The sequence below is a fragment of the Mustela erminea genome, chromosome 5 (assembly GCF_009829155.1).
Source record: "Mustela erminea isolate mMusErm1 chromosome 5, mMusErm1.Pri, whole genome shotgun sequence".
Taxonomy (NCBI): Eukaryota; Metazoa; Chordata; class Mammalia; order Carnivora; family Mustelidae; genus Mustela; species Mustela erminea.
Window position 1 is genome coordinate 3,775,413 of NC_045618.1, and position 26,463 is coordinate 3,801,875.

The following is a 26,463-nucleotide window of genomic DNA, read 5'->3' on the forward strand; positions in this document are numbered from 1 at the left end:
GTTTTTTCTGTTGGGTATTCAAATTTTTCTTGTTGATTTATCATAAATGTTCTAATTTTCTCTGAATTTGTTTTTGTTGGAATCAATGTTTTTTCTTTCTGCAGACTTTTTTATTGAGGTGAAACAGCCACATAATAAAGTGAACACACCTGCAGAACCACACTTGCTATCAGTTTGTCATTTATTACCAGTACCGAGAAGCCTTCGTCGTGGTCCTCCAGGTCCCTGCTCTCCCTCCCAAAGGAGGGGCCTGTAAAATAGTTTTTCTGGCATCTGTAAATTAGTTTTGTCTGTTTTTGAACTTTTTTAGTTTTTATTTTAAACACCTGGTGCTTATCACCCCAAATGCACTCCTTAATCCCCATCACCTGTTTGTCCTGCCTTTCCTCTGGTAACCATCAGTTCTGAGGGTCTGTTTTTTGGTTTGTCTCTTTCTTTTATTTACCCCCATGATCATTTGTTTTGTTTCTTAAATTCCACATGTGAGTGAAATTACCAGGTAATTGTCTTTTCTGACTGACTGTTCTTAGCGCTATACTCTCTAGCTCCATCAAGGTCATTGCAAATGGAAAGATTTCATTCTTTTTTATGGCTGAGTCATATTCCTCTGTGTGTGTGCGCACATGCGCACACGCACCACATCGTCTATCCATTCATCAGTTTATGGTCTCTGGGCTGCTTGTGTGTTTCGGCTGTCGTAGGGTAATGTTCCTGTACACACCGGGTGCATCTGTCCATTTGAGTCAGTGGTTTTTATTCTTTGGGTAAATACCCAGTTAGTGTGATTTGCTGGACTGTAGGGGAGTTCTGTTTTTAACTTTTCGAGGAACCTTCATACTATTTTCCGGAGTGGTTGTATCAGTTTGCCCACCAGCAGTGCCAGAGGGCTCCCCTTTATCCACATCCTCGCAGATACTTATTTCTTTGGGAGAGAGAGAGCACGTACGTGCACACAGGCAGTGGGGAGGCGGGGGGAGAGAGAGAGGGAGAGCAGCAGACTCCTCGCTAGGTTAACATCAGAAGCGTCGATCGGGGGCACCTGGGTGGCTCAGTCAGTTAAGTGCTCTCTCTCGCTCACTCTCTTTCCTCTCTCAAATCAATAAATAAAATCTTTGAAACAGAAAAAGAGCCTGTTTATTTTTGTTTGCTTTTTTTTTTTTTTTTTAAGATTTTTATTTATTTATGAGAGAGAGACAGAGTGAGAGAGCATGAGAGGGGAGAAGGTCAGAGGGAGAAGCAGACTCCCCATGAAGCTGGGAGCCTGACGTGGGACTTGATCCCAGGGCTCCGGGATCATGACCTGAGCTGAAGGCAGTCATTCAACCAACGAGCCACGCAAGCCCCTGTTTGCTAGTCATTTTAAGAGTGAAATTACATAAGTGAAATCATATGGTATTTGTTCTTGTTTGACTTATTTCACTTAGTCTCATGCCCTCTAGCTCCGTCCATGTTGTTGCGGACCGGCGAGATTCATTCTTTACGGCTGAGTAGTATTCTCTTGTAATATATACCGCATCTTCTTCATCTTTTTGTCTGTCGATGGTACTTGGGTTGTTTCTCTGTCTTGGCTTTTGATAAATAGAAAATCTTAATTTTAATGAAGTTCATTTATCAATCTTTTTCTTTAGTAAGGTGAAGGCTTTCTTTGTCTTTAAGAAATTTGCCAGCCTCAAGGTTATTAAAATACTCTCTTAAGTTCTCTTAAAGAAGTTTTAATGTTTCACATTTAACATTTAGATCGGTAAACCAATTGGATTTTTGGGTTTTTTTGGTATTATTTTCTCACGCATGTATATGGTGTAAGGTAGAAGTTAAGGTTCATTTTTCCCCATGTAACTACATATTAAAAAACTACCCTTGCCCCATCCATTGCAGGGCCAGCTTTGTTGTAAATCAGGTGATTTTGTTTGAATTAATCTGTTTCTGGAGTGTGTGCTCTGTTCCACTGTTACATTTGTTTATTCTTGACCAGTTCTACATAGTTTTACACCAGATCTTGAAATCTGGTGGTGAAAATTCTCCAGCTTTATTCTTCTTCAAGATTATGTTGGGTATTTTTTGTCTTTTTGCATTTTTGTATAAATAAATTTTTTACTCAGCTTGTCAGTTTCCACCCCTCCCCCCGCAAAATCATGGGATTTTGATTGGAATTGTGTTGAATCTGTAGATTGGTGTGGAGATAATTGACATTTTTATAATATTACTTGTCACTAATACTTATATTTTGTAATATTTCTAGTCTGCTGAGAGTTTTATCATTTATCAGCTGCTTCTCTTCTTTTCAGATAGTGATAGAATAGTTCCCCCCTTTATTTTTGTTTTTTCAAATATGGAATTGACTTTATTAAACAATGCATGAGTTGGGCAGCATTCCGTCTAGCAAGCAGAGAGATGCTCTTTGCCATATTTTTTTAATATGGTGAACTCCACTTGTTTTTCCAAATTAAACCTACTTTGGATTCCTTATAAAAGCCAGACTTAGTTGTCATTCTTTATCCTATGTTACCGAATCCAATTTGCTAAACGTCTTAAAAAATAGATTTTATTTATTTATTTGACAGAGATCACAAGTAGGTGGAGAGGCAGGCAAAGAGAGGGCAAGGGACACAGACTCCCCGCTGAGCAGGGAGCCCGATGCGGGGCTCGATCCCAGGACCCTGGGATCATGACCTGAGCCGAAGGCAGAGGCTTAATCCACTGCGCCACCCAGGCACCCCTAATTTGCTAAACTTTTAAAAATATTTTTATGACTATTTCATGAGAGAAATTAGTCTATAACTTTCCTTTCTTGGAATGAAATTGTGGAATTTTGATTACCAAGTTTCTACTGGTCGCATACAAAAGTTACGGATGTTTCTTTTTTCAGTGTTCAAGAGTTTGTGTAGGATTGATGGGGTTTTTTTTCCTTAAGTGTTTAGGAAAATTCACCAGTGAGGATCTAGAGTTCTTTGTGGAAGATTTTGTTTGTTGTTGTTTTTAAAGATTTATTTATTTATTAGAGAGGGAGCGCTATTAACGGTTATGTTCCACTAGAGTAACCTCAAATGCATTTAGAAATCTTCGAATACATAACCAGAATTTCTCTACTTCTCTGTTACTTTACGTCCTCTAGATTTGAATTCACGTTGTCATGTGAAGTATTAGAGGGTTAGGAATTGAAGTCCAGGCGCTTTTCCTGAGGCTCTGTCTTTCTCTCTGCAGGTCCCGCTCAGTCTGGGATTCTGTCCGACCGCGAAGTGGTCAATCTCTTTCTTCATTTCACCGTCAATCCTAAGCCCCGGGTGGAATACATCGACCGGCCGCGGTGCTGCCTGCGGGGCAAGGAGTGCTGCATCAACAGGTTCCAGCAGGTGGAGAGCCGCTGGGGCTACAGCGGGACCAGCGACCGCATCAGGTAGCTGCCTCGTGCAGGGGCCGGCGCGCGGCTCCCACTGCAGATCGCTGACCAGGTTTTGTTTGCCACTGTGTGTGATCCGCGGTCCAGAGTCAGGGAGATACAGCTGTCTCCTCGCTGGACCGGGACTGCGAGGACCTCTCGGGAAGCGAGTGAAGGTAGAAAGGTTTGGGACGGGCTTCTGCGGCCTGGGCTCTGTTCGGATGGCCACTGCTGGGCAGCGGACTCCGCACCTTCATTAAGCAAACCCTTGCTCTTAGGGCGTCTAGCCTGAGCGCTCCCTTTGCATGGGAGGTCACAAAAGCTTGAATGGGGGAAAAAAATCAAAGAGTCCTGAAAGACATGTGGATATAAACCTGTGGAGGAATTTATCTTTGCTCTGTTGTGTTTTCTTTAGGTTAAATATCAAAATAGAGTGAGTACCTGTTTTCGTAAAATGGATTTTTACTTAGGTGATGGCACTTTAGTATCAAACGAGGAACTAATAATAAGTTTGTTAAAAGACAATTCTGAGGGGGAGGACTCATTAATTATTGGGTGAAAATGGAAATGCATTTGTGGACTACTTAATAATCATTCACAATGAGAATATTATATAGGAAAATTTATGAGATGAGGCAAAAGTGTCACACAAAAGGACAGTAATAATAACCTTATTTTAATAAAATTAGGGTAGAAATAAATAATTTTAAGCATTCAGCTCAAGTAGCTAGAAAATGAATAGCCAAAAAAAATAGAAAAGAGAAGGGAAATGGAAAAATGTAGAAATTAATGAATTTAAAACAGTAGAATTAAGAAATCCATAAACTGGTTTCTTAAAAAAATCAAAATAAATAAACCTCAAAAATGGTAAAGGAAGAAAACACACATTTAGGAATAATAGTGGGAATATAATATAATCATATACTAAGGCAGTCTTTATTTTACTTCTGAGTTTAATCTGTGCTAATAAATTGAACATCTCGATGGAATGGATCATTTTATAGGCAAATATAAATTATCAGAATTGACTGGAGAAGAAAGCCTGAATAGACCAATTACCAGTGGAAGGAATTAAAAGTTATCAAAGAACTGTCCCTTCACAAGGTGGTTTTTACAGGTGAGTTTTATCAAACCTTCAAGGAATAGGTCATTTCCTTGAGGCTTAAAAGAAGAAAGTACTTCTTGGTTAATTATTAAAAGAAGCATAACCCTTATACAGGAGTCTGATGAGACAGAAACATTTCTAGGTCAGTCTCATTGCTACAGAAGAACTTCTGTATAAGATACCAGTGTCTTGAATCTAGCAATACCTCAGAAAAAACAGTACTGTATGAGCTAACAGGGTGTATGTGAAGATTGAAAAAATGCTCAGTATTACAAAATACATTAAATACCCATTAACCACAGTAGCAGACCAAAGAAAAAAAGGAATATGATTGTTTCAGTAGGTGTCAGAAAGACTTGATAAAATCTCACCTTCATTCCAGATCTAACTGTTCATAGACTTGGTCTAGAAAAATTCTTTCACATGGTAGACTGTCAAAACCTCAAGAGAGCAATGCTGGCCAGCCTTTCTGGGTTTCAGCAGTATTATAATTCTGGGTGATGGGTTTTTTTTATGATTGTCATAAAGAGTAAGGAAATTAGAGCCTTGAATAATGGAAAGGAAGAAGTCTTTTTCATTATTTGCAGATGACATTATCTACATTAGTACCAGTTCTTTTTTATAATAAAACATTTTATATTCCCTCTTTACTAAACTGATGAAATTCATAGACCATATGCTTCACACATTGCTTTTAATTGCCATGATGACCTAGTTGTAATGGAGCAGTAACCATAACTGAGATCAAGTAAAAGCCGTGCTTCGGTGTGTGGGCACTGTACAGACAGAAGCAGGCAGTGCGTGTGCGCACTAGTGTGCTGAGACCACTACGCTGGTGGGGGACAGGTGTAGCATCCTGATGTGTCAAAAACCAGGAGCGGTGTTGCTGCTAATCATGTCATTTTTTTTAAAGGTTTCAAATAAAACAAAATACAGTCACTCCTATTTATTTTGTTTTTAGATTTGCAACTCGCTGACTCTCTAAAACTTATTTATACTCCACATATCAGAACTTGAGGTGCTTTCTTAAGTCACAGGAGAGTTTTTTGGGGCTGGGGGACTGTGTTCCTATGTGAGGTCACACAAGGAGATGCTCTGTGCCTTATTTTCTCTATCCTGTGCGAATGGAGATAGAAGAGGGCCGTGCAGGGTCCTGCAGGACAGGCTCTGGGCCATGTGAACCCTAACTCTGCACCTGTTGGTGGGGGACCTCAGGCAAGTCACGGAACACTTCTGAACCTTTGTATTCTCTTTTGTAAAATAAAGAAAATGGAATATACTACGATGAGCTGTTTTTAGGATTATAACGCATGTGAGGTTTGTGTGTGTGTGTGTGTGTGTGTGTGTGTACACATGCCCCCCCCCCCCCCCGCCAGGAGCAATGCTTTAGTATTTGTGCAACTTTATAGAATATGATTACTACAAATACGAGAATTAACTATATAATATTTCTGCTCTATATTGATCACCTCTTGTAAAGGTCAGTGAATATAAAAATTGTCATAAAAAAATCTTTGGTTTGTGTTGAAGCACTGAGTGATGCTAGGGACTTGGGGACCCCACTTTGCAAAGAGAACAGAGGACTGGTTATAATGCCCTAATTCCATTCTTTGCACAGGCAAAAGACACATCCTCTCTGTAGAAGTGATCTTGCTTTATGACAACGATGACAAAAAATGTTTGGTTTGTTTATTTATAAATAAATTAGGAATTAGGTAGAATTAGGTTGAACTCATGTAGTTATAAATGAGTTTTTAACCTGCATGAATTCTGATAGGACACTTGAAAGTTGATTGGGATTCTTTGTTTTGGGAGACTTTGCTAACCATTGCAGTTAATCTGGTGCCCCTGGTTCCCTGCCAGTATTGACCCTACACCTTGGTGCAAACAGAGCTTGGCCTTCTTGAGGACCGGACTCATTTTGAGAACAAGGGGTTCGTCTGGATAATCTCAGGATCAGTAAAAATCTGTTGGAACCAGTGAAAGAGAATAGTGACCACTTGCGAAAGGTGTATACAAGAGCCAGTGACATTCCTGCGTGTCCTCAGAATTCAGCTACAGAGATGGACGGTAGCAAGGGTTGAGTGCGCTCAGTACCACTGAGCACTTAAAAAATGGCTGAGATGGTATGTTTTGTTGTGTAGTTTGCCACCATAAAAAGACAAAATTTGAAAAATATTTAGATTTTCGGTTAAAATATTAAATAAAAAACATATCACTCACAGTGACAACATAAAGGAGCAGGAATAAATCCTAAGAAACACACAGTTGACTACCTTTATGAAAAATTGGAGAACTTGGACTGGAATCCGCGTCTTTCCAGATTAACCCTGTGTGTGCAGTTCCTATCAGAAGTCGCGTGTGTTTGGTACGGAGGAGTGGTTTGCAAAACTATTCTAAAGTTGACCTGGAAGACTAAATGTTTCTCTCTTTAAAAGAGCAGCATGGATCGAATGTGAGAAGTATTATAATGCTGAAATAAGTGTTGTATGGAACACAGTAGAGAGTTCAGAAACCAGCCTAACGTAGATGAGCATTTAGAATATAAGGGAGGAAATTTAGAAAGGGAAGAAAGGATTAACCTCTGGGAAAATCAAGTTAGATCCTTTCTGATCCCATCTAGCACTGTCTGTATAAAGTTAAATTTTAACATTAAAAAAATGAAATCATGACAGTGCTAGAGGAGATGAATGTTACAGTGGGGTGAGATAGGCTTCTTTGAACTTGGCGGAGATCATATAATTTGACTACAGATAATACAACATTTTTACTTCCAAAGCCACCATGAAGTTAATAAATAAATGACAAACAGGCTACTTTCCATAGTGGATGTTTACTGACAAAGCACAGCTATATAACATGGCCTTTCAAATCCACATGAAAAAGACACTCATCAGCAGAGAAAAATCTCTTTTATTTCATTAAAGAGAAAATCCAATAATGGTAAGCATATGAGCAAATGTTTTAACTCATTAGTAATCAAAGAAATATAAATAGACTCACTCAGCACTGCTAGCCTGAGATAGAATCAATCTTTGTTCCCTGTGGGGTGGAAAGTGTGCTAGTCTTCCTGGGAAGCAATTTGATAATGTTAATCTAAAGCTTTAAGAATATGCCTTTCATTTTCCTTAGCAGTTATACTTCTAGGACTTTATACTAGGGACATAATTAAGGCCCTGAAAGACTATTCATGATGGCACTGTTTTATAATAAAAAAATTGGGAGTAATCTAGATTATCCAACAATGAGAAATTAGTTAAATGTAGTGGACCAGTAGTAATTGTTCAGCCTTTTAAATGAAAAGTTGCAAAAAATATATATATGTGTGTGTGTGTTCTGAGATGATTTTTTAAAGCAACGTGTTCATAGAAAACAAGTCTTACTTTCCCATTGTTAGAAAACAGAACCAAAAGTCTAGAAAGAGAATGCACCAAAGGATAAGTGGGGCCTCTCTCTGGGTCGTAGATTTAGTGATGCTTTAAAATTGTCTTTGTTTAGGGACGTCTGGGTGGCTCAGTTGGTTGGACGACTGCCTTCAGCTCGGGTCATGATCCTGGAGTCCCGGGATCGAGTGCCGCATCGGACTCCCAGCTCCATGGGGAGTCTGCATCTCTCTCTGACCTTCTCCTCGTTCATGCTCTCTCTCACTGTCTCTCTCTCAAGTAAATAAATAAAATCTTTAAAAAAAAAATTGTCTTTGTTTAGCTGCATTTTCTAATTTTTTTTACAGAGAATATATTACCTTTTTTTTTTTTTTAAGATTTTATTTATTTATTTGATGGAGAAAGAGCCAGGGAACACCAGCAGGGGGAGTAGGAGGGGGAAAAGCAGGCTTCCTGCCGAGCAGGGAGCCTCATGAGGGACTCTATCCCAGGATGCTGGGATCATGGCCTGAGCTTAACAACTGAGCCACCCAGGCGCCCCTACATTTTTAAAATAAGAAAAAACCTGTGTTATCAACAATATATTTAAAACTCTTGAGACAGTCTTTGCCCTGGACTATAGTGGGTAAGAGCACAGGCGTTTTGGCCCAAGCAGGTATGCAGCCCCCCAGCTATGCCACACTTTGTGACCCAGCAAGTTAAATCTCGAAGCCCTGCATCTGGCTGGGGAAGGACTCGGTGTGTGGGAGTAGTAAGCACTGACATTGCTACAGAAGAGGCCGAGGGGCCCTGTTTTATGTCACCGATGACCGCTGGTCATAGGGTCTTTCAGGGCTGTTTGTACTTCCTGTCAGTTTTTGTACATTCATAAAATGGAGTAAGGTGGGTCTGTTTTTTAACTGTTACGACCGAACTGGACTTGGTAATTGTTGTGGAAGATCTCATTCCAATCCACCTGCGTCAGTCGGGTCCTGACCCCACACTGCACCTCTGTGTTCTGGGAACGGCAGCCTCTTCCTTCACGGCTCTGAGCCCGACCTGGAATTACCGGCTGAGTCCTTCACTTACTTGCCTGTTACTGGCGTCCTCTGTTAGGCCACAGGTGCAGTGTGGGTAGACGAGCTTGCTGACCATTGTTTCCCTGGTGCCAGGCCCGGTGCCCAAGTCTGACAGGCCTTGAGTAAGTGTTCATCCTGCCAAGAAGTTTTCTAGTTCGGGCCGCTGGGCTTCAGGCCTGATGACTCACACATTTGTGTTCATGAAGGAGGTGGGCACATGTATTTGGACTAATACATCATTAAAATTATCATTACAGTAAAAGTGGCTGTTTGACTGTCAGAAATGTACAGTACAGAACACAAGTTCTACTTAAGTTACTTAAGTTAAAATTTACTCTAGAAAGAGTTTTTTAGTAAACAGATAACACCTCCAAGGAGATCACATTTATGACAGTTTGCCTTTTTATGAGCAATGTTAGTTATTCCAGGTAACACTTAGAAGTTTTATGAGCCTTCAGAATATGAATATTCACTGAATTATATGTCTATTTTATATCTGATTTCATTCTCAGGTTCACAGTTAATAGAAGAATCTCTGTAGTCGGATTTGGTTTATACGGATCTATTCATGGTCCCACGGATTATCAAGTGAATATACAGGTACACTTTCTTCCTCACTATATAATTGAAATATAACAAGCGTATTTTTACAGTAAGATCTCATTTTGACAAACCAGATTTCAATATAATTATCAAAGGCATCAGAAAGCCTAGAAAGTTCTCTTTTGCAACTGATCAAGAGTGGTTTCAGAGAATCGGGGTCCTGGGGTCTTCCTAGAAGCATTAGCATCGAAGGAGCTCTCCTTTCTCCAGGAAGCACTTCTGTGGGTCATTCCTGCTGTGCATTGTCTTAAAACACCCACCGGCTTTTTCTGTGGCACTTCGAACTCTAGGGCTTGAAACTGTTTAATTTCTCAGAACTACTATGAACACCTTCTGATCTCTGATTGTCTGACTAGACCCTGCCTCATGCTTTAGATCTTCTCCACCCCAGTTCTTAATCTGGTAGAAAGTTAAATACCTTTCGCATTCTCTTTCAGTAAACCAGTGTTCTCCTGCTGTCCAGTTAGTGAAATTGTTTTTGAAACACATCTACACTGGACTTGTATTTACTGCGCATGTTAATACTGTACTTTGATATTTTGCATAAGTTAAAACAAAAATAGAAATGAGAAAAGGAAGTAAACAGTGTTTAAAAACTTATATCAGTAGAAAATAACTGCCTTCTCTGAAATGTTGTTAATATATTATTTTAATAGTAAAAACCTTGGTGAACTTTGTGTTCAAAATACATCGTTAGTTTTCAAAATACGGATCAGTTCAAACATCTGATTTGATGACAGTTGAAAAAGATGCCTCACTGCCTCACAAAGACTCCAGCATCCGAGGGAAGAGCCGCGTTGCTGGCCCTGCTCACGACGACATGCTCGTTGTCTAATCCTGTCTGCCGCAGTCCCCTTGAACTTCAGCTGGGGTGCTCGGCGGCTGCAGTCCGTCAGGCCCCAAGTCTGGGTTTTGGCTCGGATCGTGAGAGGGAGCCCCATGTTGGGCTCGGTGCTCAGTGTGGAGTCTGCTGTCCTTCCTGCTCATTCTGTTTGTCTCTCAAATAACTAACTAACTAACTAAATTAATTAATTAAAAAATTTCAGCTGATGGGTCCCCAGCTGGCTTGAGTCTGTAGAATATACACCTCTTGATTCTGGGGGCTATGCGTTAAAGTCCCTCCTTGGGTATGGATATTGGTTAAATAAATAAAGTAAAGAATCCGCTGATAAATTCACACTACTTGCACCATTTTGTTACTTGTTACAAACCAACTAGAAGGTGGCTTTTTTTGGGAAAGATTTTATTTATTTGAGAGAGAGCATGAATAGGGGGAGGGGCAGAGGGAGAAGCAGACTCTGTTGAACAGGGAGCCCGATGCGGGGCTTGATCCCAGGACCCTGAGCCGAAGGCAGGTGCTTAACTGACTGAGCCACCCAGGCACCCCAGAAGGTGACATTTTTAATATTTTTAACAAATACTTTCAAAACCCACTGAAATTGGAAAGATTTTAAAGGTTAGAAAATTTTATTTTTACTGTGTTAAGTGCAGTAAAACCACAGCAAACCTCAGAGGGGTACAGAAGCTTTCCACAGGTAAACCCTGTTTCACTTCACATCCGAGGGGATGTTAAGATCCCACCCCAGTAGGATCCGGGAACCCACCTTAGCAGGCTCTGTCTTCTGCAGGCCCGAGAGAGGGCATCAGGGATGTAGGTCTGTTGAAATGGAAAAATATAAAAACTGAGTAAAATGAATGGAAATCGGACTTGTCTTTATTTTCTTCCCAGGGGCTGGCATCACACACCCTCCAAATGTAGCAGCAGGTAGACCCTTGTGGGTTTGCATCTTAGCTCCACGTCGAGGTGTGATGGTGGCCCAAGTCAGGCAGCGTCTCTCAGCCTCAGTTTCCTTGTCTGCTGTGGCAGCCGTGGTGCCCGCCGTACAGTTTCTAATGGCATTCTCCCCGCAGCCTTAGGGAGAAGGCGAAGCAAGTGTTCCTCCCAGTGAACCAGTGTGACTGCTCAGAGAAGTGTAGGGGTCTGCTGTGGGGGGGGGGACACCAGCCTGCCACGGTTTTCCGTGTTGTTTTGCTTTGTTTTGTTTTTTAAGGATTTTATTTATTTGACAGAGAGAGAGAGAGCACGCACAAGCATGGGGAGAGGCAGGCTCCCCAGTGAGCAGGGAGCCCGATGCGGGACTGAGTCCCAGGACCTCACGATCGTGACCTGAGCTGAAGGCAGTCACCCAACTGACGGAGCCACCCAGGCGCCCCGGGTTTAAGTTGTATATGGAACTGTGCGGGGCATTTAGGAAAGTACATGTATTTCTAAGTGGCACACGTGGCTTGCTTGTCACACACTGACTACACTCATGCAGCCGGCAGCCAGATCAGGGAACAGGGCCTTAGAGCGTCCCCGGGGACCCCTTGTGAGCTCCAGCCACCGTCCCTGCGGAGGTGACCACTGCCCTGTTTTTGTCTCATGGGTGTGAAAAGGCGGGTCTTCGAGCCTCGGCCTCTGCGCGGCCTGTTCCCTCGCACGGGCTTTGTGTCCTGGGAAGCTCTGACTGGAGCTTTTAAAACTCCTCTGTGCAGCCTCACCCCTTCGCGACGGAGTAAAATCGTCCTCCGTCGAGCCGCTTCGCCCTCCGCGGGCGCTTGCTGCCGGCGCCGCGCTGAAGCGTCCCTGCGCACACGGCCGGTGCCAGAAGCTTCGTGAGGGGGTGTCCCTGCGGCCTGGCGCCGAGTATGGAGCTAAATCGAAAACACACGATGTTCACATTTTCAATATCTGCGTACCCGATTTTCAGGTCATTTTAATCTCAGCAAATAACAGAGGAAATGCTGAGGGAATTTTCTAGTGGCAAGACACAGGCTAGCAAGGAGTCAAGGCCCATTTTCCTCAGTGTCTAAAATCCAGATGCTCAGGGTGCTTGGGTGGCTCAGTAGGTTAAAGCCTCTGCCTTCCTCCTCTCTCTCTGCCTGCCTCTCTTCCTACTTGTGATCTCTGTCTGTCAAACAAAATCTTTAAAAATAAATAAATAAATAATAAAATCCAGATGCTCTTAAAAGCAGTCTCCCGATCCGTGTGTCTTCTGTGGAAACCCCTCTGACCAGAGCCCGGCCCCAGTTAGCTGGCATCCCCCTGCCCTTGACAAGCTATTAGAGACGTCTTGTGGGGAGCGGATGGGTTCGCGGTAAGTACAGAAGAATCACACAGGGACGCAGTCGCTGTTCCTCAGGGCTCCGTACTCCTTTCTGTGAACCCTGGCATCAGGTGATATAACTGAGGTGTACCTTCTCTTTGAAAACTTACAGATCATTGAATATGAAAAGAAACAAACTCTGGGACAGAACGATACTGGATTCAGTTGTGACGGGACTGCTAACACGTTCAGGGTCATGTTCAAAGAACCCATAGAGATCCTGCCCAACGTGTGCTACACGGCATGCGCGACGCTCAAAGTAAGTCTTCCAGAATGTTCCAGAGGGTGAACTGGTGGGTTTCCTCTTGTTACAGAGCGGTCTTCCAGAGACAATGAGAGTCCCTGACAATAAAGCCTTTAGGAAGAGGGGAAGGAAGGAGGCTGGGAGTTAGAGTGCTCTAGCGCTTCTCAGCACAGCTCTGCTCAGAAATGTTCTTCGCAAGAAGTAGCCCTTGGCTTGAGTAGGAGTTTGAATGTTTGACAGAAGATAAAATAATTATTTTCTTAAAACCGTTCACTGTTGCCTAAAAGCTGACTTCTGCATTCAGTATTTTTACTAATTAACTGACTTTGTAGCAAAAACTTTTATTTTTCATGAAATGGCTTAGCATGAAATTTCATACAAGGATTATAATGCAACATAATCATTAATCTAATTAAAGCACCACATTAAATTGAGTGCTTATGAAATGAAAATTACTAATGAACCTTTTGTTCTCATTTAGGGTCCAGACTCCCACTATGGCACAAAAGGATTGAAGAAGGTCATGCATGAGACACCTACTGCTAGCAAGACTGTTTTTTTCTTTTTCAGTTCTCCCGGCAATAATAATGGCACGTCAATAGAGGATGGACAGATACCAGAAATAATATTTTATACATAATTCAGCATTCTGGACATTTTGGCTAAATAGTAGCATACCATCTAGTCTCAAAGGCATAAAAAACTGGCCACAAAAAATAGTTTCAGTGTCATGAATATTTATAATATTTATAAGAAACATTTTAGTTTCTTAGAGGATATGAAGAATGTTGATTTAAGGCTGTGCATGGTTTAAAAGGAGTTTTACATTTTCTTATAACCTTAGAGGAAAAGAAAACTGGGCATAAGTGTTTAAAAAAATAAATGCAGCTTTCAGCTTTACCTTGTATAATTTCATAAATCAGCTGACTCATGGTCTTTCCACAGTTTTATAGAAAGATTCTAGTTTCAGACAGCTGGTTTCATTGTTGTTATTGTCGTAGTTTTAACTGTTGTGAAGTTTAGGTGAGTTGGACTTACAGGCTTATCTATTCTGTAGGTTATATGGAATGAGATGGGTCAGTATTCCTACAGAATTCCTATTAATTCACATAACTAATTTCAGAAAATTAAGAAAACTGACCTTATATTCGGAGTTTTGAAGTATCTGGTCGTTAGCATTCAGAATATTGCTAGAAGTAGGCCTAATAAAGTTGTAGAGCATTCTCTATGTATTTACAAAAAAGGATATTTTATAGTAGTATATTAGTCGTGTTATGTAGTACAATTTAAAACTATAAATGGAGTTTGTACAGATTCACAATAATGTGACATAAACAGAGGATCTAAAGGTAGAGTCTAAGACTGGACTCTTTATCACTAAACTGCACCATTGTACTCAGTGTGTCTGTATGGGGGATGCCCTTGAGAATGCCCGAGGTCGAGACGGCGCTGCTGGGGGCCACCAGCTAGCCAGCATCAGTTCAGCATTGTGGCGATAATATTACATAACAGGAAACTGAATAAAATACTGACCTTTCTAACGACTACTCTGAGATTTTAAAGATAGCCAACAGAATCACTCCTGCTAAAAAGTATACTTTCTGTCACCTACACAGTTCTACCCAAGAAGTAAGATAGGTTTCATATTTCTGACCTCAGCTCATGTCACAGGTACAGCTGTATTAGGAGGGGATAGGGAGTATATCTGGTAGAATAACATTTGTATACTTTTTTATAAAGCAAAATTTTTATATAAATAACATTCTCTTTTTCCCTCCAAAGTGATTATCTTGTTTAAAAAGAAGCTTATGTGTAATTAAGTTTAAGATATGCAAATAGTTTGGGAAGATGGTTAAAAGTCCGTTCTTTTAAGTAACAACTTAAAAAGAATTAAGGTTTTCTAAATAATAGTAATTAGGACATAAAAATTTTTCATCTAAAATAGTACTTCATTTTATATTTTCAAGAAGGTAGTAAGGTGTGTTGGTGGCGGAGGTCTCAAAATTGCTGAAGAAGGGACATTTTCTGTCTCTGGTATCTTGTGGATATAAACCTCAGCTAACTGGAATATTGATGAAATGTGTGGTTCTGATTAAAGATTAACCAGCGAACACCCTATCGTGACTGTTACGGAAAGTCCTTCTACCTTACGATGTATGGCATGCCCTGGGTACAGCGGTTAATGTTTTTTTGACATTTGAGGCATTTCAAATGCTTTTCAAGTATGTTGCACTGAACAATGATTGTCACTGAAGGTAGCTGTAGAAGGGATAAGCAACGGAACTGTTTACTGATATGGGACATCCCCTGGAATTTTATAAATAAATATCTATTATCCTTTTAGGTTTTTGTCATTTGTCTTTTTCTTCTGAAAGTTGAGTGTAAGACACTGGGAACAAGGGTTCTAGCTGATTGAGGTTTAACCTTGTCTTTAATTTATGGAGGTAATTCAACACAAAGTAAGAGTGCACCACTTGGAGTGAGTCACTGGAACGCGGGAATCAGTGCTGCCCATCTCTCTGCTGCTTGATCCTTTTTTGTGGCCTCCAGTTTTTCTCCCTTGATCTAATCTCAGGAGGTGGGAGAATGTCTTGTCATTCTGGGATGGTTGTGTGGTGTTCATGGACACCAGAGTGGTCGCTGGGTGCTGGCTGTGCACTGAGGAGCTCACCTCTGTGCCTCCCATCAGTATGAGGGGAGACTGTTATAAAACCCACTTCCTGGGCAGAGAGATGGTAATGTTTCAAAAGGTCGTCGTGGGGAGGCCGACTACAAACCCAGGTCTCCTCCGCCAGCCGCAGCTCCTGAATGTCCCAGGGATGATCCACTCTCCGCTTTCGGCCCCGCTGCCGTCGTCCTGGTTCAGGCCACCATCTTCCGTCTGAGCGGCAGGCAGGTCCCCCGGCACCCCCCCCCCCCCCCCCCCCCCCCCCCCCCCCGCCTCATCGCTTGCCACATCGTCCATCAGAGTATTTCCTCTCTTACATTGTGGAATCCTCAGCTACGGGCACAAAGCAGGTGCTCCATCCACACATGGACTGTGCTCCCTGCTATATCCTCTGTTCCCAGGAGGCAAGAGAAGACCAGCGGTAGCACAGCCTTCCTCGCTTGGGAGTCTGGGAGGCCATCCCTCACTACAGGGTCCAGGCCCCAGCTCTCCGTCCTGGTCCTGGGCTGCTGTTGAGGACGAGGGGTCATGCTCCCGCCGGCCGGGAGGGGTCGCCCTGGGGCAGGAGCGCAGACGCGGGCCTGCGGAGCCGCTCCTGCCCACGTGCGCAGGCGCAGAGGGATCTTCCGGCGCCCGTTCGTCTCTGCCCGGCTTCCCCGTGGGGATGCTGCGGCTGGGCTGCTGGCTGAGGCCGCTAGTGTCGGGGCGCGGGCTCCGAGCCTTTGCCCGGCTCTCCTTAAGCGCCGAGATGCCCAAGAAAGCCGGTGCGACGAACAAGGCCAGTGGCAAGCCCCGTGGCAGGGGGAGGGTGGGCGGCGTGCGGGAGAGAGGCGGGGCCCGCGGCTCACGGCTCCCCAGACCCGGGGCTCCTGCGGTCTTGTGCCGCCCCACTCTGTCCGGACGGCCGCGTCCCCGCAGGGCCAGCGTCCCCCGGCGTCGGAGGCCCGGGGAGGCGCCTTCCCGCGCTGGGCCGCCGGTGCGCGCCTCGCGTCCTCGCCCCCCGTGTGCGCACCGTCCGCGCACCTGCGGCCCCGCTGCCGAGTGCCCTGCGCGCGGAGTCCGGCCGCAGCTTCCGTCGCTGGGCAGGCCTTCGTGGCCGTGGCCGGCCCTTCCTGGCCCCACACACTCTTCCCGCCTGGTTGAGCACAGCAGTTTGTCAGCTCGTGCTGCCGGAGGCGCAAGGACGAGTAAGAAGCGGTCCCTGCGCCTGGGGTTGGGGACCAGCACTGAGGTTTGGGAGCCAGAGCTCCGTCTTCCCAGCGCGGGAGGGGAACACTCGGTTGGGTTGATCGGAGGGCTTCGGGCGAGAATTGGTTGGGGATGCTTGTGAAACCTTTCCAGGTGGCCAGAAGTGCCCGGGCGCGACTAGCTTGTCCTGGTTTAAGGAGAAAGGGAGTCGTGGAAGGCTCGAACGTGTGAGAAAGTGCCTTATAGCCTGTAAAGTTGTAGTGTGGTTGTTGTTGTCGTTTTAGGGTAAGAGCCAGAGCAAGGAGCCAGAGAGACCACTTCCTCCCTTAGGTCCTGTGGCAGTTGATCCTAAAGGTTGTGTCACCATAGCCATCCATGCCAAACCCGGGTCCAAACAAAACGCTGTCACAGGTATATGTGGACAATGGGGGCGGGGGGCCTAAGCGGGGAAGGGGAGTCCCCCTCCGTCCTCCCTTTGCCTTGGTGAGCTGAAGGTGATCTACAGTTGGTGTATTTCTCACCTCTGCGATTAGAGGCGTCCCCATTTTAGAATTCTAGATTCTAATGTAAAGGAGTAAACCCAGTGTCAAAAGGGAATGAATATACCACAGTTACAGCATACCAAGTTCGATGAAAAAAAACCATTGTATATTTTCCTTCTTAAAAATACGGTATTTTAGGGGCGCCTGGATGGCACAGTCACCTCTGCCTCTAAAGCACCTCTGCCTTCGGCTCAGGTCATGATCTCAGGGTCCTGGGATCAAGCCCCGCATCGGGCTCTCTGCTCAGCAGGGAGCTTGCTTCCCCCTCTCTCTGTCTCTGCCTGCCTCTCTGCATCTCTGTCTGTCAAATAAATAAAATCTTTAAAAATAAATAAATAAATAATGGTGTTTTAGAAAGGACACATCTAGAAAGATATGTAGCCTAGAATTATTAGTTTCTCCTATTTCAGAACTGGAGACATTGGCCAGAGAAAGAAAGAAGACACATTTTGGTTGAGTTTAAAGACCACGGGCCCAAGAAGGAAGAGAAAATCTGGTCTCTGAGATCCCTGGTCATCAACTCCTGTGTGAACTTGTTTTGAGTTAAATGCAAAACTTTTCTGGGCCCAGTTCTTTCTGTCTGTGGGATGGGATATTGAACTAAGAGGCTTTCAGGTGATTCCCTGGAGCCCAAAAAGGTGCCTCAGGGATCTCTTAGGTGGACACCGGGAGGCCAGCAGGCAGGGCTCCTGAGTAGCTGTGTTTTCATTTACTGTAAATGTGGGGAGTCCAGGGGAACTTGTGGGGGGGGGGCAGCATTCTGGGTGAAGGTGAAGGTCTTTTTCTCCTCCAAAGCTCTTTATTCCTTTTCTTTTTTTACACTTTGAAAACAAGGCCTCCTAATTGCGGTGCTGGGCCTGGTTTGTGCTAGTGGCTGCGTCAGCCTGTCTGTGTGGGCCGCATCCACCGTGGCCCGCATTTTCGGAGTAGTCGCGACTGACAGTCCGCTGTCGGCATACCGTGTGTCATCAGGTCTCGAGATGCCAGCCACTAGAAGGTACACAAGTATTCTGTGTACCAGCGAGACAGAATCCCTGTGAACGCTTTCTTTACCGTCTGTTGTGAGACCCGTCTGGATGTGAAAGCTACTAAAATGAGGAAAAGGGCACATCGCAGTATGGGAATTGGTGACAGGACGGGAGGCGGCTTGTTGTGCCACTTTGTGGCCACGTCGTTCACACGGGCGCGGTGTAAGTGTGTGAAAATGCCTGCATAACCCCAGGTGCGGACCAGCTTCAGCGCATTTGCAAACCTCTTTGAGTAGACATTTCTCTCTCTCCGGAATAACCATGGGGGACTAGGGGCAGGAGTGCTTTATAGAGGCCGCATCGACCAGGGAGGCAGGAGTACTCCTCCAAAGCAAAGCTCTTTCGCCCAGCATGTCAAAGCATGCATTTATACTTAACTTTGACTGACAACATCGCTTTATAGCCGCGTGCCCTTGGGCAAATCTGGATTTGTTGCCCCATTTGTAAACCGGAGATCATAGTGGCATTAATATTTTCTTCATAAAGCTCTTATGAGGATTGAACAAGTTAATATTTGTGAAGTCCCTAAAACATGTTTGTGTGCCATTGAATTTGTGGATACAAGTGCTGTGTAAATGTTTAAATGCTGCATTTTAAAAACCTTAGAGGCATTTCACGTGAGCTGAATCAGTCCAGTGCTCTCATTTTCCTGATGGCAGAACCTGTGGGCTGGCTCGTTCTCACCCGACTCCTGATCCTACCGTAGGGCTCTGCGTACCACTCCAGCAGTTTCCAGTTGCGTGAGGCCCAGGAAGGACTTCAGGCCCATCTTGGTCTGCAGGACAGGGAAAATGTCAATTTACTCTGGATTTCTTTCCTCAAACGGGGGAGCCGTATTTATTATAATGTTCCCTCAGGTGTGAGTAGTTTACTCACTCATTTCTTCACGCAGTAGTTATTGATGGAAAAACCACTCTGTGCCAGGGAAATGCAAACCCTTTTGCAAAATATCCTCACTCCTTAAGGACACAGTCCGCCCTAATTTCATTCCAGACGTGACAGCGGAAGCGGTGAGCGTGGCCATAGCAGCCCCCCCGTCGGAAGGAGAGGCTAATGCCGAGCTCTGTCGGTACCTTTCCAAGGTCTTGGAGCTCAGGAAGAGTGACGTGGTTTTGGATAAGGTAGGTCTCTCTGGAAACAGCTTTGATGATTACGCATCAGTCATTATTTAAAAATATGGGTTCTTTTCCAAGTAATTGAAAAGCTGGGGTTTTTTGTTTGTGTGTTTGTTTGTTTTTTAACTCTCATCCATTTAATCACTAACATGTGTGATTCTGTGTAGTCACCTTCATTCCTACTGGCTTGATCCTTAGGCTGACCACACTCTGTACATTTCTTCCTTGGTTGAAACCATTTTGAGCATTTTCTCCTTTCTACATGTATTCCTGTACCTGCTGTCAGATTGATCCGTCTGTCTCTTCAAGTCATCACCATGCTAAGAAGTCTGAAAGGGTCCTTTAGTGACTCTATTACATGTTTCTGGTCCCCCACGTTGTCCTGGCTCCCTGGAGAAGCTCATTAGGAAGAGAGAGGAAGAGATGAAGTCATTAATATCATGGGTTTCCTCTGGGGGTCGGTATCAGATCACCTGGGAGTGAGGTGTACAACACATGATCCTGGCGTCACTCAAGACTTACTGAAAGAGAACTTGCAGGAGTGGGACTCAGCGGTGCTGCTGGTGGCTCACTCTCTGCAGCCAGGTTCTCGCTGGCAGTCGGTCATTGGTTAATAGGCTGCATCTAAAAATCTCTCCCCTCAGCCACTTCCCTCGATAGCTCTCCCGCCTGTGGCAGGTCATTTCTGAGTCTGTCAGTGCACATGCTCTGACATTGGCCTGAAAGGGGCTTCCCACTCTTCTACCCCAATAGATGATCCCTGCTCAGATTTTACCTTCTTTAAAGGATGTTTCCAAATGAAACTCTTGGCTCAGTTGGTTGTGGAATTGGAGCATTTGTTTTGGTGGTTTTTTTTTTTTTTTTTTAATTTTCAGAAATGTGTAACAGAATAGTTCTGTGTTTGGAATTATTTTTATACAAAGTTTATAGAAAGTTCCGATATTTGGTAATTTAGAAAATAATTTTCACTTTTAAACAAAAAAGTTACTTAAAAACACAGTATTCTACATCTGGATTCTATTCGTTTTGAAATTTGAATGCCAGTTTTTATTAGAGAGATTGATATGTGAAGGTAAAAACCCTGGAGAATTGTCAGCATTTGTAGTAAGGTAGACCGTAAGATACACTCGTCGGTTAGACCAGGAATGCAGAACTGACAGAAGGCGCTGTAGCTCAGCGGTCAGGAAGGCTGCAGCCACCGGGCAGCCCTGAGGACACGGCCGAGCCCCGCGCTTTCTGTTCGGTGAGTCGTCCTGACAACATTTTTTGCTTTTGGTCCAGGGCGGTAAATCTCGTGAAAAAGTGGTGAAGCTGTTAGCGTCCACAACGGCAGAGGAGATCTTGGAGAAATTAAAGCAGCAAGTTGAAAAACAATAAAAGCAAGTTATGAGAAGTACATCCTTGAGAAGCGCTTTAATTGCTATTCGTGAAGAGGCTGTTCAGTAGGAAAATATACCTCAGTGCACTGAAGAACATGAAAAAAAAATTTAAGAACAGGACTCAGAAGAGAAGTAGGAATTTTAAAAGTGCTGTATGTTCAGTGTAGGTTCTGACGTCCAAAGAGTTTGGAACACATCAGTCCGATTTCATCGCATTACACAATGACAGAGCTGGAAGACACCTTCAGGATGACCTGTCACCCCTCTGATCCCGTGATGGGGCTTCCACTCTCCAGAAGTTCAGAGACTTGTTCGGGATCACACCATGAGGTGTGGCAGCCAGAACTACGGTCCCTTGACTCCTGGCCACATTTTATGCCAATCGTAAATGAACAGGTTTCCACAGCACCTCTAGGGTTCTGAGGATTGCCTTGTCTGGAGTTTACAAGTGACAGAAAAAAACCTGTCATACTGCTTGTGGTCTGTCTTTATATTTTAAAAGGCTTATCTACATACAAAAATGCCTTTTTTGTCTTTTGAAAACTGTGGAGTGAAAAACTAAGAGTTATCAGGACTTGTAATTTACTATTAATTATTTTGGGGAAGTCACTGAATTTTTGTCCTCATTGGAGGGTGTAGTCTTCAAATCTGGTAGTTCCTGTGAATCTCCAAAGAGCCTTAAAAGAAGAGGGCCTGGAAGCTACTTTCCATATCTGTAAAAGCCCATCAGGAATCTCTCCTACATTAAAGCTTCAAAAGCTAGTAATAAATGCCTTGTTTTTAAATATCCAATGCAAAAACAGTGATTTGGTCAGGTAAATAACAAATTCATTACCTTTGCTGATCAGAATCAAAGCAGTTTTGTGCTTTTGTCTAAGTACCTGAGAAAATATATTGGTAGACAAAATGTTTAAAAATACAAAATCCCCAAGGACTACTAATAAAAATTATCTTGTACAACTCTTACTCTGTTGATAGGAACCAAGGACGAGAAGAGTCAGTTGGGTTACCCAAGAGCATAGCCAGTCCTAATGGCGGAACATGAGTTACGCTCAGCTGCCTTCTTCTCGAAGGCATTGTGCCATATTGCCCCCAAATGTGGTTTACTGTACCTGATCTCAGCTTCAGAACTTTTCCCACACGTTCCAGCGTGTGTGCTAGCGGCATTTTACTTGTGGTTCTTTTGTTTTGTTTTACATGGATCACTGTTAGGATGCTTTCCTTGACAAGTAATGGAAACCCAGCTCTGTCTGGCTTACATAACAAAGGGATTTATTAGCCCACTACCTGGCAAGTCCAGAGGCAGGGCTGTCTTAGGGGTTAGCCTGATGCAGCAGCTAAGTGAGTTCACAAGGACCCACTTTCTCTCCTTACCTGACTCACTCTAACTAGCAGGGCCAGCTTCAGCCCTAAGCCCGCTTCCTTCATGGAGGCCAAAAGGCAACAGCTCTAGGTTTCAGGACCATATATCACCCCCTCCATCAGGCAAAGAGGCCACTCACCGAGAAGAGCTCTGATATTTTCTAAAAGCTCTAAAGCTTCTTCCTGCTCCTTTGTGTCTAAAGGTTTGGCGGGTGGGGGAGAGAACCGGAGAATGTAGGTGGCACCTTTGCAATGTTTAAAGTTCTAAGCAGCCAAAAACTCAGACTTAAGGAGGCAGGTTTTTTCTGGGCTATGAATTGCTAGCATACCCCCCATCACCTGGAATTTGTGGTAAGGGATTTGGTTAAGTAGTTCCTTTTAACTGTAATGCAAAATATAAGTTCCCAAAACACACTGACCCCCACTATGGATTTTTAAAATGCATGTGACTAGAGACTAAAAATTTTAAGAATCTAGATTTTCAGTTTACATCCAAGAGATGGCACCATAACACAACAGCAGGAAGCCACCGAGACTCTGAAGGGACTGACGATTCCTTTTGAAGCGAGCAGCACTAGTAGGAGATGTCTTCCGTAGTGCCTGACTACCAGTGTCACACGCTAATCCTTCTTGTCTGGTCTTGGAGACATTACTTAGGCTTAGCCCCACATTCCTCGAGTTCGGTTCTGGCCAGAGTGTTGTGTTAACTGCTCCATGATGTAACCTCCTTGGCTGGGTTCTCAGAGGTCCTGGCTCAGTACCTCAGTGGAGTCCGCGTGGCCCCCAGTGTCTCCATTGTGCAGTTTGCAGAAATCCCCAGCTTAGTTGGTGTTTTTGAAAATGGAATTGGTCTGGAAAATTGGCAAGGAATTCATTTCTAAACACAATCCCAGTTTACTAATGTGAGTGAAGAACACACCTGCCAAATGGACTGTGTAGTGGGGGTCCCCGAGTGAGCAGCTTGTGTTGCTTCGGGAAATCTCTTCAAGAAGCCAGTCATCATTTGAAGACTGCTTGGAGAGCATGGGATCAGAACCCAAGAAATTAGGGGATGGGGCAAGGGAGCTCGGACCATCGAAGAGACTCATCATGTCTCAACCCCTCTCCTGGGACAACACTGGACACTCACACTTCTTGATACAGGAACTGCCCTTTTCAAGGTTATGAGAAGACCTCTTACTTCTGCCCGGATAGGCTTTCCTCTGCCTCTACACTTCAGTTGATAAGTTTTTCAGCATTTCCTAATCCTCTTCTGGTTTGTGGGTCCATCTAATCCCTTTGATACAGAGTCTGGGCAGGGGGAACCCCCAAACTCAGCAGCGCAGTTGACAGGCTCAGTGGTCATTTCTACATGAGATGCCTCCATGATATGGTTTTGCTACCACACTGGCCTTCAAGTTGTGTCAGAGCCTTGTGTTTCTCCAGAGATACCCTCAGGGGTTGGAGAACTGGGGCAGAGGGGGAGTGAGTCAAGTCAACAGAACTTCAGGCCTTTAGTCCTCTTCCGAAACTGTGCCGTCAGGATGGCAGCTGCTAGGCACATGTGCTTACTGAGCACTTGAAAGGTGGCTTACCAGATTTCTTCTTTTTTAAACAAAAGCATCATGGAAAAAGGCCTCGTTGGAAACAACAGAGAAGAGGTTGAAAATAGGGCACAAAATTTGGAGGGCAGGAGGGAGAAAGGTGAGCAAAGAAAGGAAAATGACAGATCTAAAAGTCAGGCAAAGGGAAATCAACAACATAATTGGGGTCCTGAAAAAGAACCCCAAAAGTGCAAGAGAACAATGATTTCAAGATATAATCAAGAAAATACCGGGAAAAAAAGGATTTTAAGGAATAAAAGGTGCAGCATCCCAGGGCAAACACTGACAAAGCATGGCTGACAAGGACATAAAACCAAGTGAAGTTCTCGGAATTCAAAAACAACGCCTGTGGCCATCTAGACAAAAAGTTGAAGTCCTAGGAAGGGAGAGGGGAGACGCATATGTACATTCATATGTTGTCACCCAGGAATGTGAACTGCTACAGTGTTTTGGAAAATGTGGCACTTAACTAAAAATATAGATGTTTTAACCTAATATTCTACATTGGAGAATACCTCATAGAACACACACAAAAAAAAAATGCCAAGGAGTATCTGAGCAAAAATGGGGAAACATAATCTAAATGTATACCTACCGGAGAATAATCATATAATCAATAGAAAATCCATACGTGAGAGTATTAGACTGTTAATTTTTAATCTGTAATTACTGAACTAGAGTCCTGTTTGTTACGTTGCACGAACAAAGAATGATAGACGTGTGTGTATATATATTTATATACAATCTCACTTTAGTAAACAAGGAAAACTATCAAATTTACACATATTTGTGGGCATGGTAAAAGAGCAGCGTACACAACAGGCAATATCGCTGGATGAGTGCAGTGATGGGTAGTGTTTCACTTCCTTACAGTATTTATTATTTTGTATGCACACCAAACATATACAGTGAAGGAAATTTTAAAATGAGAAAACACTCAAATGCAAAAGCTCTGGCCTTTAGGAATGAGAGCAGCTTTATTTATGTAATTCAGACAAAGGCTGGAGATCCGTTAGGGAGTTAAAGGCACTGACAGTGGAAAAAAACCATGAGATCATCATCACACCATTGCCCTGAAGCTGTCTCAAGAGAAGTCACTGAAACCCAGAGAAAATCTAACTGGTAATTAATACATGGGGCTCTGTGTGTCCCTTAGGGACAGGAATGAAAACAGCAACTGAATTAGCCCGTGAGCCCATGGAGACTTTGGGGAAAGACGTGTGAGCTGCATTTCTTTCACCAGGCGAGCTCAGAGGCACCCCCCAGCCCACTGCACTTCCGGACACACACAGCTGACCCAGACCTGCAGCCTACAATGTACCCAGCCCCGTGACGCACGCTTTCTGTAAATGCTTTCACTTAATCCTGCAAGGGGGCAGTCAGATTACACGTTAGCAGTTTTGATGGAAGACCTGTCCTCTTACTGTCTCATACTGTCCTTTAAATCTTAAAATCCGGGGGGTGTTATCCACAACTTCTCTCCACTTCCCGTCTGAGGGCACTGGTAACCAGTTCCTCAGATAATGTTTCTTGGCACCTGGCAGCCTCCGCAGTGGTGCAGGAGCTGAAGCTGCTGCTTCAACCCTGGCTCGTCCTGAGAGTGTCCAGCCCTATCGATGAGGCCCATGCAGCCAGCCCGACCCAGGCCATTCTCTCCCAGAACATCCATGGGTTAAGGGATCTCCACTACTGTCCCTATTTTCCTCAAAACTTGGTCCTAATAGAGGTCTAGACCTCTAGAGAGGAGGAGATACTTGCCCAAGGCTACCTTGGAGTCCAATGGTATAATCTATTTGAATCTAGTTGTTGATTTGGCTCCATAATAATTTATCTGGAGCCAAGAGAAATTTTTGTTTAGATAGTATAGAACACAGCACGAAGAGTCTATGTGAATTCTGAAGTAGAAATCTAAAAATTAACATCATAATTCCTGCCAGTGTCAAGAGTATTTACTCCTGTTGGCCTTAATTCATTCTAAATTAAAAGCCAGAGGACTGTAAAAGCACACATTTCTAAATTTATATATAGAGGAAGGAATTGAGTGACCTATATAATTGGTTTTTTCACACAGAATTAGCCAAAGTCTATCTAGTACTTCAAAATCCTCATTTATATCTCAAATATGATTCTGTGGTTAAAATACAAGATATTGAAAGACAAATCCCAAATAAGCTTTTCGGTGAATGAAAAGGTTTATATGAATTTCAGGTTTATAATACCTGTTTGTCTAACGCTACCAAAGTAAGCACGTTCACAAGCTAGCTTCCCAGCTAACTGAAGTTATTAAATCATACTAGAAGCTGCTGTGAGCTGGGAGTCTTATTTCCTACATTTTCTATGAAAACAATAAGTTGCCTTTCACTATAAGAAATAGTACTAAATAAAAGAAGTCAAAGGCCAGGGGCATAGGTTTCCATACACAGCCAAATCTGTGTTTGGGTTGAATGAATCAGAGGGAATGGGTCTTGGAAAAATTTTAAGGTATTAAAAAAACTATCTTTAGAAACAAGATGTGGAATTCAGAATTAGTGTTACTAGTAATCTTCAGGGCAAGAGATCATTTCCTTCCGTTTTAGTATTCTAAACTTAAAACTGACATTTCACAGGGCACCTGGGTGGCTCAGTGGGTTGGGCCTCTGCCTTCGGCTTGGGTCATGATCTCAGAGTCCTGGGATCGAGCCCC

At 43.6% G+C, this 26,463-nt stretch overlaps 2 protein-coding genes across 3 annotated transcripts in view; both read left to right on the forward strand.

The window, feature by feature from the left end:
• BTBD1 (BTB domain containing 1) overlaps window positions 1-15,258 on the forward strand; it is a 39,157-nt gene extending 23,899 nt beyond the window's left edge. Inside the window, exons 5-8 of one of the 2 annotated variants that reach the window (XM_032341971.1) lie at window positions 3,202-3,394; window positions 9,435-9,522; window positions 12,784-12,930; window positions 13,397-15,258. In XM_032341971.1, the coding sequence (XP_032197862.1) occupies window positions 3,202-3,394; window positions 9,435-9,522; window positions 12,784-12,930; window positions 13,397-13,555 (587 nt within the window). In that variant the 3' untranslated portion in view covers window positions 13,556-15,258. Of the gene's footprint in view, window positions 1-3,201; window positions 3,395-9,434; window positions 9,523-12,783; window positions 12,931-13,396 lie in introns of those variants that run through there. The other variant, XM_032341972.1, reaches the window with a different exon arrangement.
• A 935-nt stretch (window positions 15,259-16,193) lies between these two features.
• Window positions 16,194-21,622, forward strand: C5H15orf40 (chromosome 5 C15orf40 homolog). Its single transcript, XM_032341975.1, has 4 exons — window positions 16,194-16,361; window positions 17,056-17,182; window positions 19,335-19,462; window positions 20,738-21,622. The coding sequence occupies exons 1-4, from the start codon at window positions 16,248-16,250 to the stop codon at window positions 20,831-20,833; spliced, it is 465 nt and encodes a 154-aa protein (XP_032197866.1). The 5' UTR covers window positions 16,194-16,247; the 3' UTR covers window positions 20,834-21,622.
• Window positions 21,623-26,463: the final 4,841 nt, after the last annotated feature.

Bases quoted from the DNA above. Each gene is read 5' to 3' on its own strand.
- C5H15orf40 (XM_032341975.1), top strand. From the start codon at position 16,248: ATGCTGCGGCTGGGCTGCTGGCTGAGGCCGCTAGTGTCGGGGCGCGGG. The intron at 16,362-17,055 runs GCCAGTGGCAAG...TTGTCGTTTTAG, and splicing joins AAGCCGGTGCGACGAACAAG to GGTAAGAGCCAGAGCAAGGA. The intron at 17,183-19,334 runs GTATATGTGGAC...ATTTCATTCCAG, and splicing joins CAAACAAAACGCTGTCACAG to ACGTGACAGCGGAAGCGGTG.